The 23872-nt window shown below is 39.7% G+C and overlaps 1 protein-coding gene across 2 annotated transcripts in view; it reads right to left on the bottom strand.

Moving 5' to 3' along the window:
• LOC108707568 (phospholipid-transporting ATPase IB) overlaps positions 1–23872 on the bottom strand; it is a 425456-nt gene that overhangs the window by 91260 nt on the left and 310324 nt on the right. For both annotated transcript variants that reach the window (XM_018245563.2, XM_041582662.1), the window contains exons 32-33: positions 23756–23812; positions 23280–23387 (exon numbers count right to left, since the gene is read on the bottom strand). In XM_018245563.2, the coding sequence (XP_018101052.2) occupies positions 23280–23387; positions 23756–23812 (165 nt within the window). The remainder of the gene's footprint in view (positions 1–23279; positions 23388–23755; positions 23813–23872) is intronic.

Raw genomic sequence — 23872 nt, 5'->3', positions numbered from 1 at the left:
TGTGTACATCAGGGCCACATTCAAATGTGTCTCACAACTATGAAAAAAGTCTCCAGGCTGTGATTGGCTATTTGGTGGCCCCATGCAGACTAGTAGCCTACAGAAGGCTCTGTTTGGCAGTACACCTGATTTTTATGCAACAAAACCTAGAATTAAAAAATAAATCACCTGCTTTGAGGCCACTGGGAGCAACAGCCAAGGGGTTGGTGAGTAACATTGCTCGTGAGCCACTGGTTGGGGATCACTGACATACATTAACAAAGAACTCAAACCAAATCATCTCAAAAGAAACTAGATGCGTAGGCTTGCCCAGAAATAGAGTTCTCAGGAATCATTTGCACCAAGGCCATGTTCCAATGACTGGACTGAGTTTGAGCAAACTTGAACTAAAGGAAACACAGCAACTGAGGAGAACTTGAGTCTTGAGGTGCAGGACAAATAGATATCACTATGATTTGGACCACAGCATTTGATCTAGCAACGTGGGCACTTCAGATATAACATATCACTTAATAGGGAAATATGTGTATGCCCTGCTCTGTAGTGTCCTGGGATTATATTCTTCTTCAGTATATCAAGACTCACCAATATTACATAACACACCAATTCTCTATTACGCCTGATCGTGAATACTAGCAGATATGGTTTCCCTTATTAATTGGCAATTCTAACACCATATACACTTATCCTTAGCTGGGGTCTTGTGGTGACGGGCCAGACAAAAGTCCTAGCTTAGTGTTCCCCAACCAGTGGCTCCTGAGCAACATGTTACTCACCAACCCCATGGCTGTTGCTTGCAGCGGCCTCAAAGCAGTTGGTTATTTTTGGCTTGGAGGCACGTTTTGGTTGCATAAAAGTCAGAGCCTCCTGTAGTCTGCCAGTCCACATTGAAGCTACCAAATAGCCAACCACTGGAATTATTTTCATGCTTGCGTTGCTCCCTGATTCTTTTAACATTTGAATGTGGCTCATAGGTAAAAAAGGTTGGAGACCCTGCCCTAGCTGACCACCTCTTTCCATAGACATCTTTCAGTTCTTCTTCTTAGTTCTTTAGCCTGTTGCAGTGACTCTGCAAGCTAGAATCCAACCACAGCAATTGTAGAACAAACAGTAGGAGCACCTATATCTATAGTTTGCTTCAAAGAGTGAACCATGGCTTTAAGTCTTCACCATAGACAGCAGGCTGTATCTGCAGTTGATTTCTATGCCCGTCAAGCTACCTATATCCTATAGTATCGGGCAGGATAAATTATGAAACAATATATAAAGTATATGATAATACAAAGGAAGGAAGCTAACTAGGTTGATGCAGAATATATTGGCCTTATCACCCAATGTCTGTACGCATATAAAAACAGGACAAAAACCATCCAGTTAACACCATTAGGTATAGCAATGACATCTATTTTGGAAACTTAAAGTGCAACATGAACATTATGAGCTTTGTGAGAAGCAACAGCAGAAGAACAGAAAGCTAAGCCGCTTAACATTTTCATTCTAACCGAAACCTGAGTGATTTAGGGCAGCAGGTGTGACAATAATGGGCGGTGTTCTTATGGCTAGTATACCATGCTTTTGTTGTTACATACTTGAATACACAAGGCAATAGAACAGGATATGGGCGAATAAGCTAGATACTAGACTAAAACCCAGTCTGAATGAGGCACGTCAAGGCATTACAGAATCATACCGTATTTTTCCACTTTAGCACGATACATAAAAGCTAGCATGCCCAAGGGAAATCTAAATCTAACAATGATTTCAGCCACAAAGCTGACAGGCATGATTTCTTTATTGTTGCCACCAGTTACTCATTGTTGTTGCACTTCCACACTATTCACAGGACTAAAATATATCCGCCCCTGATATGAAAGTCTGAGCCAGGAATCTGAACCAGCACCCAAGAGAATGTACTACAGCTTCCCTAAAAAAAAACTAGAATCTCAGTGGTGTAACCCCGAAATATAATGTTAAGATCCTTAATTTGGGACTCCCAATCTCATGGGAATCCGAAGCGGTAGATGTGGGACCTAGAAGGAAGGTCAGTTTGGGTGAGATGTGAAGTTGATGCTTATTTGCTATCCTACATATTATGAGAAGGCCAGCGTGACTGCAGCCAGGGTGACATTTAGAGTGAGGACTTATCTGAAGTCAGAAATCTTGGAAATGCAGAAGGATGACTAAAATGATTTTATTGACTTTGATATAAAGCAACTGGACCCTGATAAAAGCCTAAAATCTAATACAGGAAAATAAGCAGGGTTTATATTACATTGGAAAGTGCATTCTCCAACTAGAGATTTTCAGTTATATCTTTAATTTAGTTTGAAGCAAGACAAGTCCATCAAGTTTAATTTCTCTAAATTATCTCCAGCACAAATATTTTTTGGTTTCCATACACAAGTATGGGACCTCTTATACATTATGCTCGGGACCAGGGTTTTCCAGATATGGGGTATTTCAGTTATTTGGATCTCCATACTTTAAGGGGCACAGTTACTTAAGGATTAGAATGAAAAATACTTCGAATTTCGAAGTTTTTTTTTGGCTACTTCGACCATCGAATTGGCTACTTCTACCACGACTTTGAATCAAACTAAAAATAGTTCGACTATTCGATAGTCTAAGTACTGTCTCTTTAAAAAAAACTTTGACTACCTACTTCGTTCCCCATAGGCTTTCTAAGTAATTTCTGATAGAAGGAAAATCGTTTGATCGTTGGATTAAAATCCTTCAAATCGTTTTTTCCTTTGATCAAACTAAATGTGGTAAATCCTTCGACTTCGATGTCGAAGGATTTTACTTCGATAGTCGAATATCGAGTGTTAATTAACCCTCGATATTCGACCCATAGTAAATGTGCCCCTAAGTTTAAAATAATTTAAACATTGTGGTGGTTATAATGCCAACAATTATCTAAAAAAATGTCTATAAAATCCGAAATTTTTAGTTACATTTTTTTTTCTAGATTTATTAAACCCCCAGAATGGGAAAAGTCCAAATCCGAAAATCCGGCATCTCAGACCCTCAGAGGTTCTATATAAGTCAATGGGAGAGGAGTCTAACCTATTTAGTAGTTTCTGCGGTCTGTGCTGGAATTAGCCCAAAAATCTGACTATTTTGCGCCTTTCTGCCAAAACTCTGACTTTTTGGTAAAACGTCTGAAAATATTGAGCGGTTTGGATTTTTCGCAAATTTTTTTCGTGCTTGTTCCCTGTTTTTTTTTAAACAATAAATAAGATCCACTCGGGATCCACTCGGGGATTCTAATTTGGTCGGACTTTTTTCATTAAAATAGTCAGATCAATTTTGACTTTGATAAATAAAGCCCTGAATAAACCTAATAAGCATTGGCTCGCCTACAATAAAGCTTCATTTTATTTTATTTTAGATCAAGTACAAGGTACTGTTTTATTATTACAGAGAAAAAGCAAATAATTAAAAAAAAAAAAAAATTATTTGATTAAAGTTGAGTCTATCGGAGATGGCTTTCCCGTAATTCCGAGCTTTCTGGATAAAGGATTTCTGTATAGCGGATCCGATTCCTGTATGTGCTTGTAGGACATCATTATAGTTTGTCCTGTCAGCATTCAGAATGTTGTGTTGAGATTTTCTCATGCATTTAATGCAGTTTATATAAAAATGAATCAAATATTATATAAGAATATATCGTAAATAAGAATATATTCCTCATCGGGGTAAAGGTTCCTTCTCAGATGCAGGTGTACATTCCGAAATATTCTGATGGTGTGCAATATTCTGATAGAGGAGCAGACACAAACATGCCTCCCATTCACCAGTTCTGCTCCAGTTGGTGAACAATTATTATTTCAGAAGACTCTTAGCTGCCATATGTTCTATCCCTTAAATTCCTGTCTTAGGCCATAGAAATGGGAGCCCCTGCAGCTGCCAGGGTTTATTTACACACATTCCTTCCTTCGACTGAACTAATGAACATCATTTTAAACTGGGCAATGCCCTTTGCCGCTGTTGTTTCTCTTTGTATTTGCATGGACTGACATATTTCTCCTTGGTCGAGCAGTAAATTATGACACGTTGTAATTACACACACGGGATAGAAACAGTTGGTTCTGACAAAATAAGCATGTGGTCTCCTGATATCGGATGCCTGGGGAGTTAATGCAGGTTAAGGCACTATGTCCAGTCATATTATGTTTCAGCTCGAGATGAACACTTCCTTCCAACAGTCAAAATGTCAAGTAGCAACTTGTTACTGAAAACCACAAGATTTTTCTAATATTCCCAAAATCATTTTAATAACTGTATAAACAGAAATTAATCATTTTAACGGGAAGTTTGTCTGATTGAAGTTGGCCAAGGCAACCTGGCTGTTTTTGCCTAAAGTACAAAACACTACCTCCTTGTGTCTCATTATGCATTGACCTGTCTCAACAACGAAGATAAATGCTGCTCGAAATAATGGTAAAGCAACAGAAATTTTTCTCCACACAAGTTTCTGATTCAGACTTTTACATACAGACAGAGCAGCTTGCCTGACATTGTTAGTCCGGCATCATTTGCGCAGCTCATTAGGGATCTGTTAAGACCCAAGTGAATTCTTTCTACTTTATACATGATGATTGAAAACACAAAAAAGAGAGAGCCTGGCTTGAGATATAATACTAGAATAAAGGGCTTGTCAAATTCTCTTTTGCATTTCTAATATAAAACACTTTACCCTGCCTAAGACTTCTTCTGCAGAGAGAATGAGAACGCTATAACACTAAGGGGGTATTTACTAAGACTCAAATTTTTCCCATTTTCTTTTATTAAAAACAAAGTCGACCTAACTCCCATCCACAAATTGACCAAATTTATAAAAGGTTTCAGATTGAAAAAGTTGGTGTGGGAAAAATTTGCGACAAAAGCGTGCATCAAATCATGCAACGATATCACGCTCGAATCGTGCTACTTTTTTGATTTGACACCCAAAAAACTCTGCCATTGACATTTACATGACTTTGACAGCATTTAGCTGAAGTATCTTCAGATTCAGCTTTGGAGCATAATAAATCTCTGAAAATTTTTCCTGTAAAAAATGTTGTTTTAAGGTCCCCATAGACGCAAAGTTTTCTCGATTTCAGGGAAGTCCAACCAATCCTTCGAAATTATCGTGCGGTTAGTGGGATTCGAACGATCGAACATCTTACGATTTTTCGGCCGACATCTGTCAGGAAATTGATCGGCCAGGTTAAAAAATCTTTGTCGGTCCCAGTGCAATCTATCTATGTTTGCAGGGCCAAGCAGGCAGCTCCCCTTTGTTTTCCTGGAAAATTGGTCTTTTTAGTTGATGGACAATTCGTACGATTGTACGATTGTTCCGAGAAAATCGTGGTCTCACGATGATGATCTGCTCTTTTAAAAATCTCAACATCCATGGCCAGCTTTACCCGTAAAAAAAACCAAACTTGACTTTTTCGGATTATCGAATGAAAACCGGCCTGAAACCCTCGAAGACCATGAAGGCAAGAAACATCTTCAAATTGTAAAAGGGACACCTGCCATTGACTTATACATGACAGATTTTAGCTGGAGTATTTTCAGATTCAGCTTTGGAGCATAATAAATCTCTGAAAATGTGAGGTTTTTTTTTCCTGTAAAAAATTTAGTTTAACCCCTAAAACATTGACCAGAAAAAATCAAGGCTTCATAAATAGACCTCTAAGATTCGGAGACAGCTGTAACTGAAATAGATTGGAGAAGCCTGGGTTATGATAAGAATGAGAGGCCATGATGAAGAGGATTGACAAAGGCTCCAGAACTAATCTTGCTTAGGTGGTAGACAATGTTGTGTCATTTGCTCTTCAGAGTCAGTAGCACAACTACAGTCAATTAAGTTGCTTACAAGAAAATGACAACTGAATCATGATTGATCTGATTTTTAGATGGTTAATGAATGGTTGGTCCATTTATTCCTCTCTCCCTATCCTTATTACATGTTATATTACAGCCACTGTCCTTTCTTGTCACATTCAAGTTAAAGGGGACCTGTCACCCTAAGAAATCATTCAAAATCCTATTTTATTGTGCTTGTTAGGCCTAACAAACTTTACTTACACTATATAAAATACTTAAATATTGTTTCCTTTCTTCTTTTGGAAACCACAATCACAGCAAACGGGCAGCGGCCATTTTGTGTAAGCTATTATAAAAGCATCATCGAGATTCAGCAGAATCATAAATTAGTGGATTCAGTGCATCCCTAGTCTTATTACATAACCTCATAAGCATCTATGTTGAGTATATGAAGTTATAAAGAAGAAAAGGTGAAACTCAAGTAACCCATAGCAAGCAACAAGCAAGGTCATATAATAATATATTATGTATTGATAATATGTTATATACCATGGGCAAAATTACCCCAGTTCCACCATAACCCCCAAGCCTCTTGGTTCTCTGGTTTAAAGCAGCCACAATCTGCAGGCTCCTGCACCTGACATACAGTATAGGCAGTTTGCATTGAGGTCTAAAAAGATATGTGTTTAATGCCGTAACTGCATATATATATAAATAAATATATAGATAAAAGGACTTTCCACATACCTTAAGTCAACAAAAATATCATTTAAAGTTTAATCGCTTTACCTCCAATAAGGATTAGTTATATCTAAGTTGGGGCCAAGTACAAGGTGCTGATTTATTATTACAGAGAAAAAGGAAATCATTAAAAAAAAATACATATACACAAATTTGTTTATTAAAATTGAGTCTATGGGAGACGGCCTTCAAGTGTTTTGAGGCTTTCTGGATAGAGACCTTCCAGATAACAGATCATATACCTGTATGTGTATATATATATTTATACACACACACACATATATATGTTTAAAATAGTCATTATAAATATGCAATAGTAAAGCCAATAAAACCAGCGTTTTAAAAAAAAACGATATGCAGGTGTAAAGTCTAGAGGCTGGGCCAAGAATAAAAAAACCACCACCCACAGCTTTCCTGATTAACATTATTTTCCAGCAAGGTTTAAACGAAATAGTAAATTAAACCCGTGATTCCAAAAAATAACGGTGAGGGTCACATCTGTAGGTTCAATCTGTTGGCCGTGGCTTGAATGGCTGATACCATGTACCATACTTTAGACTAGTACAGTGTAGGCTCGGATACATACTCAGCCACACTTAATCACCAGGGAAGCATATGGGTGTAATCAGACTATAGCGAGGATTTTATTCTCCCTTCTACAACTTTATTGAACCAGCAAATGTAATAAAGCGCCACAGACTTTGTTCTCCGTTGTAAAGCGAAATGATTGCCCAGCGGGCTTCTTAACCATAAGAGAAGTCCAATCAAAACACTTTGCCGTCTTTGTTTATAGATTTGGAATAAAAATGGCCTTGTAATGATCATGCCAGTGCTAATATTGCTTAATCCAAATCCTGTAAATGTAAATCTTATTTCTTAGCATATCACGTTGCCTTATAACTCTCTTGTGCCTTCGGTTTTATAAAGTGACGTGCTCAACCCTGTTTGAGTATTGTTGTAAAGTAAGTCTAAAAAATCATTTAAACATTACATAAACTCAAAAGGATTGTCTTGACTCCAAGACAATCACAGGCATCATGATCAATGCCTATGATTATGTTTTTCTAGATACGAAATGTGTTAGGACGATGTTGTTTTAAATTATGGATTAAAATCAAGTTTTATTTACATCGGTGTGCATCATTTCTTCAGTTATCTTTCTGGATAATGGGTTTCAAGATAACGGATCCCATACCTGTATAGGTTTAGTTGAATAGAGAAAGATTTCCATTGATGGTTGTTGTAAGTATATGGGAAGACTAGTCAAGTGAGTATTAATAGCAATGATTACTTGTGAACCTTGCTGGATGGATCCTTTCAGCAGTACTAGTAGATTGTGAGCAAACTAGTCAGCCAGTAAGAGAAATAATGATTACTTTTATGTCAATATTTAGCACCAGAGGTCTGTCCCTCCTGCTCAACAAACAACTGTAAAGTAGATGTTTTTATATCCCCTCCTTATACCAAAAACAATTGTGTGTTATAAGACTCATTTTTGGTACACAGGTATAGGATAGGGTTATCTGGAAAATTGGCTCCCATAGACTCCATTTTAATTAAATAATTTAAAATTGTAAAAAATGATTTCCTTTTTCTCTGTAATAATGAAACAGTACCTTGTACTTGATCCCAACTGAGATATAAGTAATCAGAAGCGTCACTAGAGGGGGGCGGGCCCTGGTGCGTGACGCACAGCCGGGCCCCGCCCGAATTTGGCCTCATTTGTCAGCGGCGCACGGTCTACCGGGGGCCCCTGGCCCGCTCGCACCCCCTGCTCCCCCGGTAGTTCCGCCACTGTAAGTAATCCTTATTGGTGGCAAAATAATCCTATTGGGTTTATTTAATGTTTAAATGTTTTTTTTAGTAGACTTAAGGTATGGAGATCCAAATCCTCTTCAAATATTAATTGCTGTATCCTTCAAAAACCAAAGTTTATCGAGGGGGAGATAACAGAAAGTTTATATAGTGTAGTACTTATAAAATTCAAAATGTCGGTGAAAATTTATTTAACGAAACAATCCGTGATTGAATATAATACACTTTATAACCTGACACGTTTCGCCAAACTGGCTTCCTCTCAGAGCGAAGACGTCTTTGCTCTGAATTAGCGGAAGCACGCTACCGATATGCGCATTGGACTCTAAGGGACACAGAGGAACCGAAATCGCAATATGGAACACACAGGACACTTTTTTCAATGCGGTTTGACAACAAATGTAAAGGTGGCCATAGACTTAAAGATCCGCTCGTTTGGCGACATCGCCAAACGAGCGGATCTTTCCCCGATATGCCACTAAACTGCGTGGCTATATCGCGGGTAATTCGAGCGTTCGGCCGTATGTTGCTTAAAGTGATACTGACAAGTTCCTATAAAAATCATAGGAACGTGTCAGTATGAAGAAAATGCTGCACACAAAATATTTCCCATCAAAGCCCCCCCGCAAAGCCGCCCCAGCCCAGCAAACCCGCACTCACCCGACCCTCCGACCCACCTAAAAGATCTCTTCAACTGAATTGAAATGCTGACTAAATCTCTTCAACTGTTTCCTACATCTTCCGGGTTGCTTCACTGACGCAGGGCTGGGGGTGGCGCGATCCTTCCATTGGCCGATTACATATCACAACTGGACTTCAGCCTATGGAAGGATCGCTCCGCCCCCAGCCGTGCATCAGTGAAGCAACCCGGAAGATCAGTCAATGCAGGAACCGATTCGGCTGAGAAAGGTGCGCAGGGCTGGGGGCGGATTTGCGGGGGGGACTTTGCAGGAAATATTTTATGTGCAGCATTTTCTTCATACTGACACGTTCCTATGATTTTTATAGGAACGTGTCAGAATCGCTTTAAGTATTCATTTTGGGGGTATAGTTTTCCTTTAATGCCAATTGTTGGGCTTTTATGAATTCACGGTTATAAAGTGTATTATATTCAATCACTGATTGTTGTGTTAAATAATTTTCACAAAGAAAGTATAAAGTGGTTAACAAATGCACTATTGATATAGAGTCATAAATAACAAGGGTGAAATTTGAATTTTATAAGTACTACACTATATTATTATTTGTTATCTCCCCCTCGATAAACTTTGGTTTTTGAGGGATACAGCAATTAATATTTGAAGAGTGTTTTACAAGGGCGGAGGAGAGCCTACCTGATTGCTGGATTTTGGGGACACCACAGCTCCGGGATTCAAACTTTTATTTACGGAGATCCAAATAACAGAAAGACCCTTTATCTGTAAAACCTGGATAACAGATCCCATACCTGTACTAGCATTTTCCTACGACTTGATACCAGCCTCACGGTAGTGTGTTTAGGCCCCGTAATCCCTGGGCTATTGATTAGTTATGGTGCCACTCAAGTGATGACTTTGGCAAATAGTAATGAATCATGTATATATAGGATATGGTTCCCTGGACCATGAGCAGCAGTTATTTTGGGTAGTGAATAGGCTTTACACTGCGAAAATTATCTTAATACCAACGTTCTAAAATGTGGTGAGTGGCATAAAACTGTGGCACTCCAGGTAACATAAAAAGGGTCCCACTTAGCTTGACAGCAGAGTTCTATGGGTAAAAAAAAGAAAGTGAATTAGGAGAAAAGTTTATTCTCTTCGAATTGAATTTTGTGAGTTTTCATGTAATAAACAATGAGATTAACTTTTCTTCTCTCTGAACTGAATCTGACCCATTGTGACCTCCTACTTTGGAAATCCGGACAGGCAGTTTTCACCCAGACAGCCCTTCCAAAAACCGGGCTGTCCGGGAGAAAAGTTTTTTTTGCCTAAAGCAATTATGCCAGGCCCAGTTGGTAAAATACTACTATAAAGGTGGTGTGATTATGCAAACCATTTATGCCAGCTACATATCATACATTACATTTATAATTATTACGATTTTAGTTTAACATGCAATGAAGCCACAAAAATACAGTTCGACACAAAAATAAAAATCAGGTGAAAATTTGCACTTAATTAAATAAGCCCCTCTGTCTTGTGATCTGAAAATTCTAGCAAACCAAATAGAGAAACATTTTTTAAACAAACTTACTTATTCTTCTCACTGGGAATTTATAAAAATTTTTGATTGCAATTATGTTAGTTTCAAAATCTCAAGGTGTTTCACTGACTCTCTATTGGACTGTCTGCATAAATAACCATAAACTCGTGCACAGAACACAAACCATCATCCAAACGTGCCCCTGCACTTAATCATAGCTGATGATGAACTGCCGCACTATATTACACTCATTATTGTCTACAAATGTTTGTCTTAATATATATTCATGGGATCTGAAATTCTTTGGAGCGGGGATTCTCGGAAAAGAAGGCTTTATGCCTGCACGCATAAGAACAAAGCGCAAAAATACACAAGTACAGTAAGAAAAACTTGCACCACAAGTAGTACATAAGGAGGACATCCAAATTTAAAAAAATAAAACCCACACTTAAAAAAATATATATGTATGTCATACCCCTGCTTAGCACCTTTAAATCCATATCGGCATAGTATGATGGGCACAACAGTAATACCACAATTTAGTGTTTTTAAAATGTTACCATTCATCTTTTTTAGGCCATGTGTACAAGTGGGGGTCATCTACGCTGCCCTGCAAACTGCAAATAAAAAAGGCCTCAATCAGCCATTTTTTTGTGGCTTGCACACTACAATGTTCTTTTGAAGAATGGCCACAGTGTTCTGTGCTCCATTTTGGAGCAGCAAACCCCTTTAATAGAGCACTGCCTATGTTTGGCAGTGCTCTATCCAAGAGGGACTGGCAGGGGTGTTTCCTCTACAACCATCTAACCCATTCAGATGCACAAGTTAGGAAGAGGTCTATGGCAGATGGTATTGACAGGGCTTGTCTGTGCTCCGAACACTGTACTCTGCTACTCGAGAAAGATTGAAAAGAAGCAGAGCTCAGCTTTCTCTGGGGGGGGGGGGAATGCTTGCTAAGCAAGCACTTGTGCCACAGGGGATCAAAAAAATCACCCCTAAAGTTTTCCCCCCCAAACTGTGGTAGTCAGATCTGTGCAAATTTTGCATTATATGAGCAGATACAAAATTTGTTTTGTGCAAAATTTGTTTTGTGTTTTATGTCAGAACAATTTCTTTGTGTGCACATGAGTGCAAAGTTTAGAACAGGGGTCCCCAATCTTTTTCATCCATGAGCACCACAAGCATGAAAAAAGTTCCTGTGGGTGCCAAAAATGGATGTGATTGACAACTTGGTAGCCATCTATGGACTGCCAGCCTACAAGAGGCCCTTTTTGGCTGTTCGCCTGGTTTTTATTCAACCAAATTTTGCTTTGAAGCCAGGAATTCAAAAATAAGCACCTGGTTTAAGGACACTGGGAGCAGTATCCAAGGAGATGGTGAGCAACATGTTCCTCACAAGTCACTGATTGGGGATTGCTGGTTTAAAGGTAACACTGACATGTAAGACGCATTGTAACATTAAAGAGTCCTATAGCTTTAACAATGATTAAATGTCAACCCTGAGAAGAGCTGATAGGCTCCCATGCTTACGTTAGTTTAAAATGAAAAGAGCAGAGAAAGAACTGCAGTCAATCATCGAGTTGTGTATGGTGGCTGAGCATTGCATCAAGGCGGATCTGCACCTTTACACTGCAGAGAGGTCAAAGTAACTCAGATACATAACAAAACCACTTTAAAACAAGTACCTGGAGTTCCGGAATATAACTATGAGTTAGGGCTGAAATGACATGCTAGTGTTTCTCACACTGGTAATTGGATTTTTCCTTTTAGAAGTAGAAAATCTGAGACATGCAATTGTAACACTTTCATTCCGCCTGAAGGAAAAAGCTGTTTAGCTTTGTGAAAACATAGCCTGGGATTCAATGTGAAAGGGAAAGGAACACCAAACACATGGTTTGATTTGCCCCAGGAGAAACAGAATATGCACTCAATTGACTGACAAGAGAAACGTTCATGAGATTGATTTGATAGATTAACAGGAACACACTTGCCTTCTTAACATATCTAGAGGGAAAAAAATCTGGATTTGTAGATTTATTGGTGTTTGTGTTCCATGTGAACACAGGGGAAGTCCATGCAAGTGTTGGTAGTGCAATTCTAAAGGTGTAATTATCCAAATAGTAGGGATGCAACGAATCCAGGATTCGGTTCGGGATTCGGCCTTTTTCAGCAGGATTTGGATTCGGCCAAATCCTTCTGCCAGGCTGAACCGAATCCGAATCCTAATTTGCATATGCAAATTAGGGACAGGGAGGGAAATCGAGTGCCTTTTTGTCACAAAACAAGGAAGTAAAAAATGTTTTTCCCTTCCCACCCCTAACTTGCATATGCAAATTAGGATTCAGTTCGGTAATTAGCCAAATCTTTCGTGAAGGATTCGGGGTTCGGCCTAATCCAAAATAGTGGATTCGGTGCATCCCTACCAAATATTGAACGTTTTATAAGCACGACAAATCCACAGCAGCAGTTGTTATGGTGAAACAACAACATGGCAGACCCTGAGATTGTTGGGGGGGGGCACTGTATAGTAGTCTGTTCCCCCTCCAACCTCAAACATCCCTGCCCAATGCAAACAAGTGTCAGTGGACCAGTGCCATCAGGTCTTGGGCACAGTAGGGGTGGCTGTTAGGGGGCTGGCGCTGTCAATTTACACCACTGATTTTGAATTTTCAAAAGTCTTAGGGGCTGATTCCCTAACTTCGAGTGAAGGATTCGAAGTAAAAAAACTTCGAATTTCGAAGTGTTTTTTGGGATACTTCAACCATCGAATGGGCTACTTCGACCTTCGACTACTACTTCGAATCGAAGGATTCGAACTAAAAATCGTTAGACTATTCGACCATTCGATAGTCGAAGTACTGTCTCTTTAAAAAAAACTTCGACCCCCTAGTTCGCCATCTAAAAGCTACCGAAGTCAATGTTAGCCTATGGGGAAGGTCCCCATAGGCTTTCCTAAATTTTTTTGATCGAAGGATATTCCTTCGATCGTTGGATTAAAATCCTTCGAATCGAACGATTCGAAGGATTTAATCGTTCGATCGAAGGAATAATCCTTTGATTGTTCGATCGTACTATCTGTGCTAAATCTTTTTAATTCCCAGTCGAATATCGAGGGTTAATTAACCCTCGATATTCGACCCTTAGTGAATCGGCCCCTTATTGTACCACAAAAATGCCAAATAATTTAGCAAGCCTGTTGCGCAACATTTTCATGGCAGATACAGAGAAACAATGTCACTGAAAATGCTGTGGGTACAACAAATTCCATAAACATGTTGCAATCGTGACAAATTTGCAGACACATTTTCCAAATGTTTTTAAAAAAATGTCTTTGAAAGGGGTGTATGTCTACCTTTGTTTCTTGCTAAAGTCTTAGATAAGTTATCTGTAAATTTGTCGCAATTCAAAATTTTTCTGTGAAATATCTTTCCCAACATGGTCCATGATTAAACAGTCAAAACCTTTCGACCAAGACATCTAGGGGCCCATTTACTTAGTTCGAGTGAAGGAATAGAATAAAAAAAAACTTCGAATTTCGAATGGTTTTTTTGGCTACTTCGACCATCGAATTGGCTACTTCGACCTTTGACTACGAATCGAACGATTCGAACTAAAAATCGTTCGACTATTCGATAGTCGAAGTACTGTCTCTTTAAAAAAACTTCGACCCCCTAAAACCTACCGAGGTGCCATGTTAGCCTATGGGGAAGGTCCCCATAGGCTTTCTATCAATTTTTAGGTCAAAGAAAAATCGTTCTATCGATGGATTAAAATCCTTCGAATCGAACAATTCGAATGATTTAATCGTTCAATCTAACGATTTTTCGTTCGATCAAACTATTTGCGCTAAATCCTTCGACTTCGATGTCGAAGGATTTACATTCGGCAGTCGAATATCGAGGGTAATTAACCCTCGACATTCGACCCTATGTAAATATGCCCCCAAAGGTGTTGTGGAAAGTGGCCACACCACCTCCCATTGACTTTAATGTAAATCGCCTGATTCGCAGGCAAAGATGGTTTCAATTAAGGTCAATTTGAGGTGGCACAAGCTAGCTCTCAGTTCTTTTACTCTTCTCTATACAGATACATGTCCCCAAACCTTATACATCAACATGGCTGTATACTGACCAAATCCTCCATCTGAACAGCAATTACATTTCTTGAACAAAGTTTAAGTGAATTAGGCAATCGGATCCCATGACTAGAGGAAGGGCCCTTGATAATATTGGGGTGACTGCTGGTGTACTTTTGGAAGGCGCTACAGCAGAGGTGCACAAACTGGAAGTAACCCAACCACAACATACAGCTTCTGAACAATGGAGTATAAAACCCACATCTTGCCCTGCCTCACATCTGTTTGATTCCAGTTACAGTAATGATACATATTCAGCTACTGTAAAACAGAAATGTATAAAACAGCTTATTCATTCAGGAATTTGGTTTTTAGCTTTGCCAGCTTGAACATATCTGCTCACATCTGTCACTTGTTATCACTGCAGATTGCGGCTGTGCCGTTACCTTATCTCCTGGAAACACATGTGATAGAAAAAACTTCACCTCCTTCCAAAGTAACCAATGTGTGACTGCCGGGCAGTTTCTTGAGGTGGATAACAAAGGGCACGATTGAACGCAGAGCTGGGAAATTATTTTCTCTGCCTACAAACATATGCTTCAATAGTTTTCTGTGCATACGCTGGAAGAAATTCTGGAATACTTAATGGAATAGGCCTACTGAGGATAGAAGTTTTTGCAGACAGGAAGTTTCTTCCTATACTGTTTGTTTTTTCCTCTGGAAATGTCCAAATCTTGGTATAATTAGGCCTTTTCTTTGAAATGTATGGCGATACTGCACTTTCCCACTTACTTACCGTATCTCCGGCACTACACAAGCAAAATTACAAGATAGGAACAAAAGCCACAATATTTGAATTTAGACAAATACACCAACCTTCAACAACAGATCTTGCCAAATCAACAAACCTAACTTCAACATATTCAAATTTAGACAATCAATAAAACTGCATTACCAAAAATTTGCCAATTTCCTTTGCACAGTTCATGACATTGGCAGCACCAGTGTAGCATAATTTAACCCACCTAAAGGTGGACATACACGGGCCGATAAAAGCTGCCGACAGACCGTGTCGGCAGCTTATTGGCCCGTGTATAGGGGCCCCCGACGGGCTTCACCGATCAAGATCTGGCCGCATCTATTCGTTGATGCGGTCCCGCGATCCGACCGCCCGTTAAGGCATCGTTAGGATCCGATCGTTGGGCCCTAGGACCCACGATCGGATCAGCCCGATATTGCCCACCTCAAGGTGGGCATATCGGAGGGAGATCCGCTCGTTTGGCGACATTGCCAAACGAGCGGATCTCTCAGTGTATGGGCACCTTAAGGCTACCTTGTAGTACAGGAATTCTTCCCAATCACCATCCAGGTTTTGAGATAAAGAAGGCAATAGCTTTAATTACTAGATAAACATAAATAACATAACTTACAATAATAGAAAAAGTAAAAGAAACTTGCCACTATTAAGCTGGCCACAGATGTTGAGATTTCTAAAAGATCAGATCCTGATCGTGAGACCACGATCTTCTCAGAACGATCGTACGAATTTACCATCAACTAGAAAGACCAATTTGCCAGGAAAGCAAAGGGGAGCTGCCTGCTTGGCCCTGCAAACATAGATAGATTGTAATGGGACCGACAAAGATTTTGTTGACCTGGCCAATCAATTTCCTGACAGATGTCGGCCAAAACATCGTAAGATGTACGATCGTTCGAATCCCACTAACCGCACGATAATTTCGAAGGATTGGTCGGGCTTTCCTAAAATCGGTCGTTCGGCAAGAAGAATCGTCGTGTCTATGGGGAGCTTTACTTAGCACACACCACCTATTGGATACCTGTCATGTCGGCTACCCAACCCAGTGAGGTCACGTGAGGAAGTATCTGGTAACCAATTGTAACAACCTTGCGGGTTCCACACCTGCAGAGAGCACATTGTATCGAGATCCACCCTAAATAACCTCTAGGCCTAAGCCCCCAAAACAGCACGCATGCAAATTATGGTAGTCACCCGGCCTGTATTTCACTGGCCCAGTTGAGAAATTACAAGCTACAGCTAGGGCTGGAATTATGAATTCACCAGCAATGTAATTGCCAATATATTTGGAACACTCTATAATCCCTCCTTTCCCTGACCCTCTCCGCTGACAGTAACCCATTAAATGTACAAATCTGCCTATTCCCTGCCCATTTCCCGGCCTAATTCCACACCCAATCCGCCCCATTCCCTGCCCAGGGTCTCCATTATTTCCATATGACGTCATCGCCCAATCCCCGACCCGAAGGGAGTTAAAAGGTGACAACCCTAGTGCAAATGTATACGTTTATCCAACTTACCTTCCTGAACTGGGCTCCCAAAGAAAATTCCAGCGCTGAGCAATTAATAGGTTGGTGGGAGAGATGGTTTTAGAGCTGATCCCTGAAAACCACTTGGCCATGTCACTTACGGGGGAAAGGCTGCCCCTTCCTAAGTCGTGTAAAGTACCCCCTTTCACTGCTGGCCTGGGGGATCCCATAACATTATATAATATTATGACGTTGGATTCAGTTTGCCTGAAAATGTGAAAATTTGTCAGAATTTAAATTCAAAACCAGTGCTGGGATTTAGCCAAGTCCCAAACTTTATCCTGGATGTGGCGCTTTTAAATTAGTGGCGCATAAGCCTTGAAGCAATAACCAGTACCCACACATTGTACATAAGGTACACAAAGGTCTTAAAGTGTAAAAACCTGGCCATAAACATTGCCACATATCATGGTAGACATATGAGATCCACCTTTTACTTCTCTCTCTCTCTCGTACAAACCTGATTTAACACAGATTTTGGTCCATTAAATGAAGTTGAGGGTATATTTAACTAGCATGTGCCAGTATATAATACATAGCAATGCACTTGCAATTCTGACACAATCAAGTCCTTTATTAATGGCAATATCGTTCCTAAGTGACAGTATCCACTGTTTTGTACCAACAATTATGATGTCCATATATAGTAAAAGACAAATACATGAAAAATGTGAGCTTGGTGGGATGTTATAAGGCTCCATAGCCAGGTTAGATAAAGCAAATTCTTAGTGTTGTTGCCATTAATATTTTTTTCAGTTACCCAGCTCGACATATTTCTGTTTTTTCTCAATTAAGCAGTGTTTTTACCTATGTTTGACAGTTTTAAGCCCCTGTACAAAGCTCTGCAGTATACGCATGCCATCAAATCAATAAATCAAAGGGCGCCTTTAAAAAAACGCAAGGTTTGACAGACATTTGGAAAGATATTTCGATGCACATGTTGTACTGGAGCCCCAGGGCACAAATTCCAATGGTAATGATGCTTTGTTATGCCTACTCTACCACAACCGCTTAGAAATATATACACAATATCCCCCCACTTCCCCGACTAGGAAAGTGACTTTCATGAACAGGTTGCTAAAAGGCATTTTTTTTCGAGATCGTGAACTGCGTGACATCTGATAGACCTGACAGCAAGTGGATGGGTTATAGAGCAGTTTGTACACACTCGGCACCGGAAATAAAGCAGGTTTGCAGCTGGCCAGTGTGTCCAAGCCCACAAAACATGGTATGCACACTAGTCACACACATACAGGCATTCTTCTCAGGATACCCTATAGCAAGAGCCGCTAAGAAAGGGCATGAGAAGTGCCAAATATCTTCATAAAAACACTCAGTCCCAAGGAATTTTGACAGAGGGCAGCTGCCGAGCGGTCTCTACTAGTGTTCACTTGCTTCAAAGCTCTCATTATCCCATCGCTACATGTATTTAAACTGATCATTCATTGATCTAGGTTTAACACAGGGCAGATCTTTCCCAAAGGCAGAACAAGAGCATTATTGGCCAATGAGTTGTTAGGTCACTAGCGGAGCTATGCACTTGGTTTAGCCAATGACGCTTATATGTACAGGTATGGGACCTGTTATCCAGAATGCTTAGGGTCTAGGGCTTTCCATAATTTGGATCTGCATAACTTAAAGGGGTTGTTCACGTTCAAAACACTTTTTTCAATTCAGTTGTTTTTTTGTTTTTTTTCAGTTGATTGTTCCCCAGAAATAAAGACTTTTTTCAATGACTTTCCATTATTTATTTTTTTACTGTTTTTCCAAAATATAAATTTAAAATTCAATGTTCATGTCTCTGGAGCTTGAGTCTGATAGCTCTGTAATTCAGGTTACAATTTTGCAACATTTAGTTGATCCATTTCTCAGCCGCTTCTCAGTATTAGAAACTATTGTATCAATTCTAACAGCTGCCTGTAATGAAAGCCAGGGATTCTGCTCAACAGGGACAAAGATAATAAATGTATCAACTAAATGTATACATTTAGAACAGTTTACAGGGTCGATGACCCCCCTTCCCTCCCAAAGCTGCTTGAGAAGGTGAAAAATTACACTTTACAATTCAATATTAGAAAAAGGGAAAGTCATTGGAAAAAGTTGTTATTTCTGGTGATCTATCTGAAAACAACTAGTTATTTGAAGACGAACAACCCCTTTAGGGTCAGGCCGCACTGGGCGTTTTGGGGACATTTGGTCGCCTGGCGACTAATCGCCTTGTTTTTGCGGTGACCAATCTCCCCAAACGCCTTCCCTCACTCTGCGTTCGCTAAAATGAAAAAAAAAAAAACGCCGGGGCAAATCACATGCGGCGATTCGTTTTCCGAAGATGCCCGAAGTCATCTGAAACTTCGGGCGACTTCGGAAAACGAATCTCCGCGTGTTATTAGCGCTGGCGTTTTTTTTTTTCATTTTAGCCGGTGCAGAGTGAGGGAAGGCGTTTGGGGAGATTGGTCGCCGCAAAAACGAGGCGACCAAATCTCCCCAAAACGCCCAGTGTGGCCTGCCCCTTAAGCCTACCAAAATCATTTGAACATCCAATAGGCTGGTTTTGTCTCCAATAAGGATTAATTATAACTTTGTTTGGATCAAGTACAAGCTAATGTTTTATTATTACAGAGAGAAAAAGGAAATCATTTATAAAAATGTTAATTAATTAGATAAAATTGAGTCTACTGGAAATGCCCTACCCATAATTGGAGCTTTTTGGATTTAGGGTTTATGAGGAATCCCATACCTGTACAAGTTGGGTTGATTTATTAAATAAATTTAATTACTTTGTTAAAATAAAATATGGAGACGCATTTCTTGGTATTCATGTGACTCCTATTTCCTTTCAGGAAAATCAGCAGAGGCCCTGTCTTGCTTTATGGTAATATTACAGAGTAGGGCTGCCACTTGTAATCTGGACCATGGAGTCTCGAAGGCAGGATGAATGACATCAGAGGGTGGGTGATGACCATTAGGGACAGGATGATGATGTCAGCGTGTGGGATAAAGTCATGATGAGTAGGGATTGGAACAATTCTGGGACTTTAGTGGCAGTATTTTGCCAGGGTTTTATGTAGTACAAAAACCAGATTTACCAGATAACACATATTTAAAGGACATGTAAAGTCTAAAATAGAATAAGGCTAGAAATGCTGTATTTTGTATACTAAACATAAACATGAACTTACTGCACCACAAGCCTAATAAAACAAATAATTTATGCTTTCAAAGTTGGCTACAGGGGGTCACCATCTTGTAACTTTGTTAAACATCTTTGCAAGACCAAGACTGTGCACATGCTCAGTGTGGTCTGCGCTGCTTAGGGATGATCATAAACAAAGCTGCTTGAGTTCTGCATTGCTGGGAAGTAAGGTGGGGGCTCCCCCTGCTGTTCATAAGTATGATTGTTTCCCTGCTCAGCAGTTAGGGACCATCTGACAATTCCTATCCACAGCAGTAAATGAAGGGAGAATTTCACTGCATACAGTCAGGTTTCTTATAAAAACGATACACATTTTTTAATTAAAGTATATTGGAGATAGGGTTCTTTTTCATTAAAGAAAGTAAAAATGGGATTTTATTTTTTTGCCTTTACATGCCCTGTAAATATAATAATAGTGTAAAAAGTTGAGGGGGCAGTAATAAAGTGACATACTGTACATACAACTTCAGACTTGTTTCTAACCTGTTGTTCCCACTCTTTAACCAGAAGTTGCATGGTCAACTACCACTAACCCAACTGCCCAAAACTACAGTTAGTTAGCAGGTTAAAAACAGTTACCGTAAAAGGTTGAACTTGATGGACGTGTTTGTCTTTTTTCAACCTAACTTACTATGTTACTATGTTACCATTTTCCAAACCTGCCACTTTAAATGCAATAATACAAGAGTGCCCTTCAAAGGATGCGCTGCATGCAGATGATGCTAAATTCTGCAGCTGTTCTTTGTTTATAACCAAACATGTTTACATGAGGAGCCTACCCTGGAATTGTGCTTGGTCAAGCCAGAAGCAGCATGAACTTCACGCAAGTACATCAGTTTGCATAAAGCTAATTAAAGTGACTTTAATAATCCCTGTTGAAAAGATATTGCTGAATGGAGGGTGTTATCATATTTGGAAAATGAGAAAATTAATGAACTGGTTATACAAAAAATAATTAAATGATAGTAGTGAGGCAAAGCCATTATCCTTCACTCTCAGGAGGATTTACAGTTGCGGGAAAGAAAAGGATATTTACAGGGACGTTTCACTTAACCCTTTTTGCTGCGGAATTGTGCCTGTTGACCAGAGGAAGGAATACAATAATCAATATAAATATAATGATGCTGATGCTTAAGCCATGATAAAAATATATACAAGTGTATGTCTATATACTAAAATACTTTCAAAGGCACTTAAAGGAGAACTAAACTCTAAAAATGAATATGGCTAAAAATGTCATATTTTATATACTGAACTTATTGCACCAGCCTAAAGTTTCAGCCTGTCAATTGCAGCAATGATCCAGGACTTCAAACTTGTCACAGGGGGTCACCATCTTGGAAAGTGTCTGTGACACTCACATGCTCAGTGGGCTCTGAGCAGCTGTTGAGAAGATAAGCTTAGGGCTCGTCACTAATTATCCAGCAGAAAATGAGGTTGGTCTGTAATATAAGATGATGCTACAGGGCTGATTATTAAATTCTGATGCTAATTGCACTGGTTTCTGTGCTGCCATGTAGTAATTATCTGTATTAATTACTAATCAGCCTAATATTGTGACATTTCCATTCTATGTTTACTGTATATTGTGAGTGGGTCCCTAAACTCAGTAAGTGACAGCAGCACAGAGCATGTGCAGTGAATCAGCAGAAAAGAAGATGGGGAGCTACTGGGGCATCTTTGGAGATACAGATCTTTACTGCTAAAGGGCTGTGGTTGCCTTGGGCTGGTTCAGAAACCCAAAACATAATGTGCAACATCTATAGCTACTTCTTTAGTAAAGCTTTAGTTCTCCTTTAACTAGGGATGCACCGAATACAGGATTCAGTTTGGGATTAGGCCAGGATTCGGCCTTTTTCAACAGAATTCGGATTCGGCCGAATCCTTCTGCCCTGCCGAACCAAATCCTAACTTGCATATGCAAATTAGGGGCGGGGAGGGAAATCGCGTGACTTGTCACAAAACAAGGAAGTAGAAATGTTCTCCTCTTACCACCCCTAATTTGCATATGCAAATTAGGATTTGGATTCGGTTCAGTATTCGGCCAAATCTTTCGCGAAGGATTCAGTGCATCCCTACCTTTAACCCCCAAGCCTTCTTCGGAGGTAGATCATGCAACCGGGATACAGTGCAGCAGAGTCACCTAAGTAAGGTAAAACCATTTTAGGAGGAAAGAGGTTCTTCCTTAGACTGTCTCTCCTCACCCTTCCTGTATCAGCTATTGGCATCTTCCAATAAATTTCTGGCGAGTAACAGAGTGGGAGGAACCACTGACAAACCACCAATGGGTTGTCTACAAGTTCTAAATTTGTGTTGTATGTTTAAAATGGTAACTATAAAAATGGAATTGGGGTTTAAGGAAAGTAAGAATGTGAAAGGCATACAAAGGAAGGCTTAGGTCTTCAAACTATAGTTAGTATGTGTATGTTGTATAAGCTACAGTATAAAGAACCAGGTCACAAGATTCTGGAAAACCCCTGCAATCGTAGTTCTCTCCCCCTGGCTTCCCACCTCTCCCCGCTAACTCACCACCTTCTCCTCCCGCTCCTCTCCCAACCTCCCACTCACCACCTCCCATCCCCCCACTCACCACCTCCCATCCCCCCACTCACCACCTCCCATCCCCCCCACTCACCACCTCCCTTCCCCCCATTCCCCACCTCCCATGCCTCCACTTGCCACCTCCTCTCTCGCCACTATCAGTTAAAACTTATCATGTTCTATAAATGTATACACATATAGATGTATAGGCAAAAATATACCCCTCTTTTAAAATATAAAATATTAAAGTCAGCAAGGAGTTCCATTAGATTATGAGACTGGAAGCCAAGTGCTTTCATACAGGTAAGAGAAGTCAGAGGTGACTACTAATATTCTTATATTTTACAAGCGGGGGATACATTATTTATTATAATACACGTTTCAGGGAAACAAAAATTACATCACTAGTGCCGATCACAAGTGCCGATTATAACTGATGATATCACTAATCACTGATTATAAGAATATAATTTAAAGAATATTCATGGGTCTTGTGTTCTTTATATACGTATATGAACGTCCATTTTTAGACTTCAATATAATTTTTTTCCTCTGTATTATGCCACTTACCTGTCCAAGCATATCAGGAGCAATGGGAATAATTGGCCAGATCGCAGAATAGGCTCCAAAAAATACCAGCCACATCAGCATGCTGCCCCAAACTGCCAGGTGACTGAACTGAAATAGGAAAATTGTGTGGTTTAGGATCACTGTCATTGTGCCGTACCCATTGTATAATAATGAACCCCATAATAAGCCTTTATATCTACACTGCACTGCATGTGCCATACAATAATATTGTCCAACCAATATGCAACATACTGGGTCAGACTCAATTTGATGAAACATAATTATTATACTAATCATGATCATCTTCATTATTAAAAAAAAAATTAAAAAATAATAAACAACACAAGGGTACAAAATAAAAAATAGATCAGAGGCCCAGCTCACAATGCTAAATTGTAGTTATGTCAATGTACATGCCACACTTGTTATATCTCGCTATACTTTTCAAGTAAAAATGAGCAACATTGGCCACTTACCTTTGTCCATGCCGTGGTCTCCAAACCAGCTTTCAAACAGACTGTCACCACAACGTACTGCGAATACCAATAAGATAACAAGACTTTAGAAACCTTGAATAGCTAAAGCAGGGAGAA

The sequence above is a fragment of the Xenopus laevis genome, chromosome 2L (assembly GCF_017654675.1).
Source record: "Xenopus laevis strain J_2021 chromosome 2L, Xenopus_laevis_v10.1, whole genome shotgun sequence".
Classification (NCBI taxonomy): Eukaryota; Metazoa; Chordata; class Amphibia; order Anura; family Pipidae; genus Xenopus; species Xenopus laevis.
Note: the sequence above shows the minus strand (reverse complement) of the source record. Positions and strands in the feature narration are given on the sequence as shown.